The 11,032-nt window shown below is 42.3% G+C and overlaps 1 protein-coding gene across 3 annotated transcripts; it reads right to left on the bottom strand.

Moving 5' to 3' along the window:
• Window positions 1-832: 832 nt before the first annotated feature.
• Window positions 833-10,075, bottom strand: vegfaa (vascular endothelial growth factor Aa). Of its 3 annotated transcripts, XM_027012550.2 has the most exons (7): window positions 9,415-10,075; window positions 7,902-7,944; window positions 5,982-6,178; window positions 5,088-5,164; window positions 4,959-4,991; window positions 2,154-2,285; window positions 833-991 (listed from the first exon to the last, which is right to left on the bottom strand). In XM_027012550.2, the coding sequence occupies exons 1-7, from the start codon at window positions 9,478-9,480 to the stop codon at window positions 970-972; spliced, it is 570 nt and encodes a 189-aa protein (XP_026868351.2). In that variant the 5' UTR covers window positions 9,481-10,075; the 3' UTR covers window positions 833-969. The 3 variants fall into 3 exon arrangements, with proteins under 3 accessions (XP_026868351.2, XP_026868353.2, XP_026868352.2); XM_027012552.2 differs by lacking the exon at window positions 2,154-2,285; XM_027012551.2 differs by lacking the exons at window positions 833-991; window positions 2,154-2,285 and adding an exon at window positions 2,299-3,336.
• Window positions 10,076-11,032: the final 957 nt, after the last annotated feature.

Raw genomic sequence — 11,032 nt, 5'->3', positions numbered from 1 at the left:
TTGTCATCGCTGATAGGAAATGAAAAAATGAAATGACAAACATAACACTGCAATATAAATAGATCAAATTAAATACACAGAATACTGAACACATTCTAACATTATAAATTAGATGTAGTACTACAAAAAGGGATATTAGACATGTATATACAGAATGTCATGGTGTAATGAACTGTTCCTAAGGTTGTTGGCATTTGTCTCTTTGGAGACTTACATTAAATAAGAAGGAATTATGGTCCATTACTTCTACGATGGGTTCAATGGTTCCTTTAAAAAAGCTGACATTGTGTTGCTTTTGTGACTTTCATCTCCATATATATCTACATTGAGTTCACCCCTCACAGGGGGGAGGGATGGTCTTACAGAAGCCCAGTTACATTCTGATTCTACACTTCACACCCATTTTGTCCAATCAGAACACGTCTCAGATTTCAGTTTATCCAATCTGGTCTTCCTTGGTTTATATAGAGTCCGAGTCACTATAGTGCCTGTCTCTGAGGATCTGGACCAGTGTTCATCTTTGAAAAATGCATCCATAGCCACCTCATTCAGAAGGATTTACAGCAATGCATGGTGTCGCAAAGTCTCCCTGTGTCCCATCCATCCACAGGTCCAAACGCACTGGCACTAAAACATATCCTCTCTCATACCTTCCGGCATTGTCGTTCACTTATATGTAGCGTTTCCATAGCAGCATTACACATTGTCTTTAAAAAAAAAAAAAAAATAAAAAAAAACATTTTTTAAATATATATATATATATGTGTGTGTGTGGGTGTGGGTGTGGGGGTGTGTGTGGGGGTGTGGTGTGGTGTGTGTGTGTGTTTATATATTACTTTTTAAATAATATATGTTGGTATAATATGCCTGACTCAGTCCTTTGTGGTGTAGTGTATGCAGTATGGTCCACAGGTTAAAAAAGTGCCATAAGGTATTCCTTCATTCACTGTCCACCCATGACCAGCCTTATCATCTCCTTGGTTTGTCACATCTGAAAAAATGAAAAGCAAAGAAACACTGGTCAGGTATTGTTCTTAACATGAGCCAATCATACTTTTCTGTCTCGGGGAAGACCACACCCATGCTGATCCTGTCATGCCATCTTTAGCTTGCTAAATATAGGTAAGGTGAGGGTTTAAAGTTCATAGGTCAGGGGTTTTTGACTGTGGTCAGGCTGGTGGGAACGTTACCACTACAAAATAGGGTGGGATCTCCCCTGAATCAGACTACCAGTAACACAGTACAATCGATCACTGATGCGACCCAATGACACAGCTAGGCAAGATCGCAGTGGATCTATTAGGGTTATTAAAAGACTGAACAGTAAGGCCATAGAAGCAAGCTGAATGGACACATTTAGATCACGTCTCCATTCTTCCCATCTCCTCACATTGATTGTTAACCCACAATGCTCCAGCAGTCCAAATTAAGAGTTTAGGGGAGAAGCACAATCTGCCATTAGTCATTGGATAAATGAACAAATACACACAGAGAACTACTGATTACAGAATCAATCATTAAAGCTGAACTGTACAGTCTCAAATTGCAAGCTTTAGGCATATGGGTCTGATGAAGCATACTATATTAGGTAAGCTTTAATTATAGAGACATTTACAAGTAATAGCCTTCCAACACACCCTAACGTCTCAAAGTCCTGCAATGACACATGTATGCAAACACACACACTTCTCTCTCTCTCACGCACATATACACCCTCACACAGAGAGCCATTTTGCTTTTTGCCAGAATATGCTATAAAACACAAAAATCTGAGTGATCTTTGATTGTGTATAGGCCAACCTCTTAGTTAGCCTCTAGATATGCATGGCTGCAGTTCAATTATGCAGGATGTGTCTGTGGTATTGAAGTGTACAATGTAGCCGTGTGCTAAGTAAAATTCTGACATCAAGCAACGATGTCATCACTATCCACAAGCGCATGCAATGCATACATTCTCACACAGGCAAAGGGTTGCACAAGATACAAAGAAGTGAGAAGAAAAGCACTCGATCCTACATGCAAGTAAGACATACATTTCTCGGCAGTGAAATAACACAATAGCTTTGATAGGGAGGAAGCAGCTTGATTTGATAAGGAGACAGCAGCTTGAGAACCAAGGCACAGTGTTTTATCATAAATGTTCATAAACAAACCTGCAAGTTCTTTCGTTTAATTCAAGTTGTCTGGACTTGCATTGTAACTGTGTGAATTTGCAGGAACACTTGCAGGTGAGAGGATCCTGCACATACAAGCGCTTTCTTCTCTCTGAGCAAGGCTCACAGTGGCTGCAAGAGAAGCAAAAAGGCACAGAGAGAAAGGGAGAGAGAGAGAGAGAGAGAGAGAGAGAGAGAGAGAAAGGTCTAAGCTATAGATCTTAAATAAGCGTTGTAAACAGCAAGGGGGAGAGACTCATGCACCACTGCATTCACCCTGCATTCTTCTTTCCCAGCTAACACACTCATACTTTTCTCTGTCCTCTCAGAGAAACTCTTCATCACACAGCACCACTGCCCTCCATCTTCACCATCCTCATTATTGTGATGCTGTTATCCTTTAGTCTGGTAATCACTACGAAGGTATACGTGTTGTGTACTACAGTGGGTGTTCAGAAGGGAACGGATGTTGTGTATGATGAGTAAGCCAACTATGTGCATGTGCACACACACGCAGGCGCACACACACGCACACACACACACGTAGTTAGTCACTAATGCACTTGCTCACTCATGTGCAATATGGTGATTAATAGCTACATATGCAGAGACAACCAGTGTGATCTTTTCTAGTACAGGCTTACGCTTGCAGACACACACACACACACACACACACACACACACACACACACACGTGTGCACTCGACGGCCGGGACACATATGCCCACACTACTTTGAAATAGGTTTCTTAAGCATCATCAATGATAAAACTCTTGTGGTACTCCTTTGATAATAGAGTGTATGTTTTTGAATGAGACAAAAGATGTATTAATTTTACTTATAGCAGGTATTCCATATGCAAACAGAGATCAAATGGAGAGTCACGCAGCAGTGGCAACAGTGTGATGCTACCACCCGACAGTACTACACACTTCTTCCCAGTGTGAACGTGCATCATCTCTTCCCAGACCAAAAACCACAAGCGATGGCCCCATAACCCTGGCCCTGGTCGCGCACACACACAGGCCGCATCAGTGACCGTGTCACTGGTCAGCCAGGATGTCCAGTCAGGCAGGCCAGGGGCCCGGCCTCTCACCCTCTGGTGCGCCACGTGGCACTGCTCTGGCTCGACCCTCAGACTACCCCACAGCAGAGAACGGAGGCAGAGGCTGGAGCTAGGAGGCTGTGGGCAGAGAGGAGCAGGAATATGAAGCACAGACATGCTCCCTCGGCACAACTCTCGCAAGCATGAGGCAAACAAAGGCGAGGCGCAGAGGCATGGAGGCACCACCGACGGACCCGTGCCCGGTGCCTCCGCCTCTTTCTCGCCTTCTTTTTTGACCTTTGCCCTCTTGGGGATTTCTGCAAAAACAGATGAATAGTGCACAGGACTTCTAAGTGAGGTCAGGGACAAGCAAGCAAATAAAGAGGGATTGAAGGAAGAAAAAAAAAAGCATTTCGGGGCCATGCTCGGCTTCAGCTCCGCGTGCGCATGCGCGTGAGAGTGCGTGTGTGGGCGTGTGTGCGGGCATAAGATGGGCTTTAGCAAAACAAGCAAAGGAATAAGAACTTCTCCTCATGAATCAGAGACTGAGTGAGGGTGGGTGGGGCGATGCGTACGTGCTTGTGAGCATGAGGGAGGTGGAGTCGTAAGAAGCCTCTGTTAAATGGATTTGATTTAGCCTTCTCAACTAACCTGATCTATCTCTCCTCAGCCACATTAACCCACCAGCCTGAACACACACACACACACGCACACACACACACACAGCTTATCCAATTAAAAAGGTACGTTCCCTGACATATACAGATGGCTCAGACATATACAGATGGCTCTGTTCTAACAGCAGTGAGAGGGCAACCAGTGGCACTCTCCCGGATCCCAGCTCAGCCTTGGTTTCCAGAGCTAAAAATAAAACTGGGATAACGGCACCTGTGACTATAAATAGCATGGGGAAGTAGCCAAGGGTCAAGACGAAGCAGCTGCAGTGTGTGTGAGGCAGAAAGAGAAAGGGCCAGTGGGTGGTCTGCCCTCACACACACAGACAGACTTCTGTGTCATTGCCATTATAAAATGCCATGGAAAAAGGAACTGCATCGGCAGTGCAGCGGCAGTGTGGCATGATCGCAACGTAGCATCACGGCCGCGTGGCATGACCGCAATGTGGCATCATGGCAGTGTAGCATCTTAGCAGCATGGCATCACAGCAGCGTGACATGTCCATGTGGCATCACGGCAGTGTGGCATCACGGCAGTGTGGCATGACCACAGAGTGACATCATGACCGCATGGCATTATGACAGCGTGGAATGAATCCAGTGTGGCATCACAGCATCGTGGCATGACCACAGTGTGGCCCTGCACCAATCAAGGCAGAACTCAGGGCCTGTAAAGGCGTCATTAGTCAGTCCACTGTTTGAGTAGCAAGCTGAGTAGCCCAAATAATGGGTTGATGAAGCTAAATTGCAGGTTATATAGCTCAAACCAGTAAACCTGCTGTTTAGCATTGTGCTACCATAAATAAATATGTCCAGCGGCCATTTCATGAGAAGAAAACACAAAAACGATTCTGCTGATTTTTATCAACACATTTCATCAGAGTATAAAGACAGCACCTTTGGAACTGATGCTAACATTAGCGTTAGCTTAAGCATTAGGCTGCAGGAATGTCCAGATAACTGCTTCTCATTCTCGTTTTTTGTTTTACAAAGCCTCTGACAAAGCCACAATATTAAAAATACTTGATACACACAGACATACTCACTCACATACACACACCCAAAGAGTAGCCAAACTTCACTTACTTTTCTTTCTTTGTTCTGACTTCTTGTTTTTGTCTAAAACAAAGTTTGAAGGCAATAAATTAGTTTATTTAATGGTGGGTAAGTGCAGCTATGATTAATTGTAATATGAATAATCTCAGAGCCACTCACCTGCATTCACATTTTGTGTGCTCCGTGAAGCTCATTGGAAACTTGTGTTGTGATATACGCTGTTTTACCCTTAATACCTATAGGGACACACAAGGGAAACATGATAAGAACTTCATGGTAAGACTGTGTGGTTTTGTTCATACAAAACCTATTAGCTTCCATGTCTCCCACATTTGCCTCCCTTGGCCCACTGATCAATCAGCCTCAGACCTCCAGCATGGAGCAGCAAGAGAGGGTCTACGTTATTATTTGCTTCTTATAGACATGTCTGTGGCAGTGACAGACTCTGAGCACATAAACACATGCATAAACAGGCCCCAAGTAGGGGTAAACAACATAGCTGGCATGCCAGGGCACCAAGCGGCACTTTCTCCAAGCAGGACATTGCAGCAGGGAGACGGACAATGAGACGTCACTGCATGCTGAGATCTTCAGAAATGGTTCAATTCTAATTCCCCAAATTCCACACGTTACAGTCTCTGAATTTTTTTGTCATGTGCAAATGTCCACATCTGAAATGTGACCTTATCTCACAGATGTATTAAAAATAACCGAATTCCATGAATCTTTGGCTATAGATATATTCCTGTATTTTCTTTTTTATTTTGAACACATACCTACCCCACCTTCTCTTTTTCAAACTTGGTAGTAACTGTTCTAACTGGTAGTCTAACTGGTCTGTTCAGTCAGCACGTGTGTTAATGACCGCCAAAATCATTACCAGTCCTAAAGATATTGTCTGCCCAGTGCGCACCTTCAGCATTTCTGTTAGGGACCTTTAAAAGCTCCCAGATGATGTTATGTGATGTGTTATTTGTATAACATTATAATAACATGTAAGGAACATTGTTATAGAAAAGGTGTAGGCAATGCAGGGCTGGGAGGCTGACTCACCTCCATCGTGATGTTACGTGTCTCCGTGGGAACGCACTCAAGGGCTTCGTCATTGCAGCAGCCTGCGCAGCGAGACAGCACCACGCAGGATGGGATGTACGTATATTCTACATCATCTGGATACTCCTGTAGGATGTCCACCAGGAGCTCCCGGGTGTTGCACATGCTCTTAGTGTAGACATCCATGAAGGCAACCACTGCACCATGAGAAATACAGGGAAACAGTGAGAAAAATGCGGAGGAGGTAGGGAACGTGGAGTATCTTTTTAGCAACCACCAACTTGATTTTCAACCACTGAGCATACTCATTACTGGAAAACAGTTTTGTGTCCAGTCTGGGATTACGTTTTACCTCTCCCAACTCTCCTTTCAGTAACAAGCCTGACATTTGTCCTGTCACTTGTCTACTCCTGTCTCTTCCACTGTCTCGTCTCCCCTACCAAATGGCAGTTCTGCAGTGCTATTTGACTGGTTTGTCCAACACCAAGACACAGGCGGCAGCATTCTTCTGAGCCCAGTCCCTTAGGAGAGTCAGATTAGCAGTGAAACAATTCTGCACATACGTGTGGTGCAGTTCTCCACAAAGCATATTGTACTGCTGAGGGCCTAGATTTTGCCCAAATTGGAAAAAAAAATCCTGACCACACACAAAAGCTCAGCAAGGTGCACACATGCCCTGTGCCCCTATCTCCTCATGCACTCCATGCCAGAAGGATCTGTGCCCTACCACAGAGCTTCTCACCTTAGTGCATGTGACACCAGCACATTGTGATCCAGGGGCTGATGGCAAAGCCCATAACCTCTTGTGCTGTGGCTCATAGCCTTGTTCAGTGCAGCTAACAAGGAATAAAAGTTATAGGTCCTGTAATGCTAGTTAGCATTAAGCACATGGTTTTCATCCATTATTAGCAACTCTAGCAGTTTCAGTCAAATTATGACTTTAACTAACAGTAGTGAGTAGTGACAGCGTAAATCTCACTGATTGCAGATTCTGTTCTCCTACAGGTCATAGATGTGCTGCTCCATTATATTTTTCAGAGGCAGGAACATCTCACCCCTCTGTAAGAACTGTCCCACTGCTGAACATAATTAAATGTAGCTTCACATCCCCAAGAGCTATCACTGTGAGAGGTGTAGCAAACACCAGGAATGTAAAGTGTTAAGATAGTCACTTCACCGTTAACTACAAGCACAGCATGAACAATACTTAATTAACCAAACGTATTATAAATGGAGACCACCACAAACAATCTAAGCTGTTCCCAGGAATATGCTACACAGCAGGATTCAGAACTTATCAAGTGAACTTATCAAGTGAACTTAGGGTCAAAAAACCAAGGTCCTATATACAACAAACCTGGTGTTCATATAAGCCCTTAAACACATAAGTTAATGAGTCTGGTTTGTAATGGTCTGCACTGACTTTATTTGCACCACCCACCCTCTGCTGAGCCTACTACCAACCAGTGCATGTGACCTTGGGAAGACTTTGACGAATAAACAAGCCTAGCTGTATCATCGCTAATAAACAAACATTGCACTGTTCCGTACCTCCTGCCAAGGCTGTACATTACTTGTATAGGCTGTATATTACTTGTTTTGAAAGAGCTCAGAAATATATTAAAGGACAAAAAAAAAATCCATGACTAAGTGAATGGGTAACCAGCCTCTTCCCTCTGTAATGCAACATGCTATAACTAAAGGGAATTAAATATTACATTTAAAAGTGTAGTTTAATCATTCAATAGGTCAAAGACTTTGCCTCAGGACTATGTCCGATACCAAATGATGTTATTCCATGTATGCTCGCAAGATGGCAGCGCTCTCAACTTATTGTATTCCAAAAAAGAAAAGTTGCATTTCTCGATACCAAAGTTTCTATACTGAATGTTTAAGGGGTCCATATAGTTCGCTACTTACCGTCATTTTTGCTTTTCCCTCCTTCTTTAGATATATACGCCGCCTGCCAAGACAAAGAAGTAGACATTAAAATGTCTCCATCAGGTAGACTTGTTCTATCTCTGCTGCAAGATTTATTAAGACTATTTAGAATGTAGTAAGACTTAAACAATCCACAATATCCATATTATTTTCATCTTAATGTAGGTCGAGATCACCCAAAACAACTAGAAAAGCATATTTGCTTTGGACCAAAATACGATTTCGCCATGGGCTTATAGCTATTTATCACTGCATACAATTTACGTTTAAATTGTAAGAGTGTTTATATGACATATATTTATCTGTAGATTTAGGCTACAAAGTATCAGTATTTCGTATCCTTTTCCCGCCTACACATAAGTCGTGTTGGCACGTCGTGCCGTTCGACAGCGCAAGATGATCACGTTACTGCAGGTGGTAGACTTGACTGGCGCAACAGCGATCAAGCATTGCATGAGATTCATGCCGGCTGACTATATCGCAGAAATAGGCCGTACTTTACATCAAAATCAGTTTATCATTTTATCTTGTATAAGGTTACTCTATTAGCAAAAAGGAGAATTAAATACAAGACACCAATACAAATACATCGGAGTGTTTTGCTGATGGACATGCCAACAACACCCTATCGTGTCACGCCACGTTATTCAAATTAGCTAGTAACAGAAGCATAGCAACGTGCACGCCGATAGCCAAGATGGCTCTAATTTTATAACCTCTTCTTATTACAGCCCATTTTAGCAGAAAGTCGCCACAGGTTAGACTTTTGCTATTGGACGGCATCTATGATTAAACGCGAAAGTCGCGTTCAAGTGAAGGTCGGTTCAGAACAAGGACTAAGTGAAGGAACTTTAGTTCAAACTGAACGACGTCTCCTCTTGAAACGGGTTACATGAATGAAATGGACGTAACCTACGTGACTTCACGTCTGTGGGAATATTGCTGGCTATGCAGTTCAGGGGTGGATTAAAGGAGTATTTAAATGCTTTAAAATATTTATAATATCACCAGAGGAAATTTCTTTCATATTGTATTTTTAACATATTAAAATCGATTTTGTAATCGAATCTGATCGCGTGTAATGTATAATGTAAGAAATAGTTTTGTGTATTACTTATGGGATCGATGCAAATAGGTCCTTTTAAACAGCTAAATGTAATCAATGACATTGTCGTCTATAGTGATACACACAGAAGTGTTCTTTTAACGGCTTTTGAAGACAATTTTGACTTTCAGGCAGACAGCTAAAATGAGACGTGACTTTGTATTATATCAATTTAAATGAATAATTAAGGTAAATTATTGCCATTTTGTGACAACACAGAGCAAACCCGGGTACACAAGTATGGTATTGCCTATATTTCGGTTAAAATATACGGGCTATGTGACCTCACAAGAAGGGCGATTTACTTATTAATGAAAATCAAATAGCCTTGTCCTTCCATAATTGATCTGATTTTTAACCCCACCCTCATTTGACCAGACAGCCTACCTTTACAGCTGACGCGTGGAGGAGTGCTGCGAAAAATAACTGCAACGAATAGACAGCAAAGTTCATGATTGTATTTCCAGCGACGGTGCGTTGACGGCTGGCGAGAGGTCGCTTCTAGAGGGCCTCGAAATAACGTAAGGTTTAAATCTTGCAATAGGCCTTTATTCAAATGGAATTAGTGGTACTGTGGGTCATAGTATCACTTCCATTTTGCCACCGGCTAGAGGCACCTGCGAGAAATCCCGTGGAAAAAGGTTCTTGAAATCGTTTAAATGGATAAAAGAATCCACACGGTGTTTGTACTCCCTGTGTTCGCTTCCCACAATCCAGACTGGCACGAATAGCCAAGGATAAATAAATAATTAATATTTTTACAAAGCAAAATATATATTTATAGGAAAAAAAGAAAAAGTTTCTTAGAGGTCCAAGCGCAGATCCCACTCTATACGAAACCAATGGCAGCGTATGGCATTAGCGCGTACGATTATCAAGAAAGCAACGTAACGTTTAAAGATGCAAACTGGTCCATTAGCATTTCATACTTTAGTGTATAGAATAGTGTCTCCTCTTCACGTCTTGTTCAAGCTTTTGTTTCCTCTTATCGCCTGGATCCTACAGCGCAAAATGTGGAGCTCTCCTGTCGTGTACCGCGCACACTGCATGTTCCTGAGCCTCAGAAAATCGAAGCGCGCTCATTGGCCAAATATATTGTACGTAATTACGTTTGCAGGCCGAACCATCAAGATACGTTGATACCAAACAATATTGCTGCCATATTCCATGCACAAGAATAATGGTCTAAGCTATTTCGGTTTCTTAGTTATTTTTTTATTGGTCTTTATTTTTCTGATCAGCTTTGCGTTGAGTAGCGCCTCCTTTACTGGCCAAAATCTATTCGTATGGGGAAGGGGGAAGCGCAGAAAAATTTCGTTTTCATGGAGATAATTACTGGATTATGATGATAATCCAGTCAAATGAAATAAAAGTAAAATATAGCCCACAAAACATTTGAGCTCGTTCTGCCTGAACAGTTTGATTTGAAATCATATATTTATGCTAGGTAAACCGAACTTTTGTGTATTCTTGCTTTTCGTGTTGCATAGAAAGGCGCTCCTTTTTTAACTTGTAATGCAAAAAATATGACGTTTATAATAATTGCATCTTTTAGAGTTGATTGAATAAAAAATAAATAAAGTAGGCTATTTTAAATAAACGTCACATACAAGAGTTTAAAAGCATTAATAACCTCATTAGACCACGCATGCAGACAACTCTAGGTTTTATTCGTTGAGCGACGCACTCTATTCTTGGAGCGGGAAAACGGCCTCGGCTGCATTCAAAGTATCTTATTAATTTAAAAAAGAAGCTGATGTAAGTGACACGTATCAGCTGTAAGAAGACTGCAAAGTTGTTAGACATACACTTACAGGCTACGCCTCACAAGCACAATTATGCAGAGAGAGTGCACTGTCTGTCTTCCACTTAGAAGCATCCTTATCTTTACTGTCACGCACCCCCTTTACAGGATGTGGATGGTGGATGAGAATCTGAGCTGATGTTTGATGCCCTCGGGAGGGAGCAAGAGGGCAGTGCCAGCTACCCAAAGTTCCCATGAATC

This window comes from Electrophorus electricus, chromosome 7, assembly GCF_013358815.1.
Source record: "Electrophorus electricus isolate fEleEle1 chromosome 7, fEleEle1.pri, whole genome shotgun sequence".
In the NCBI taxonomy this organism is placed as follows: domain Eukaryota; kingdom Metazoa; phylum Chordata; class Actinopteri; order Gymnotiformes; family Gymnotidae; genus Electrophorus; species Electrophorus electricus.
This window is presented reverse-complemented; position numbering and strand designations above follow the sequence as displayed.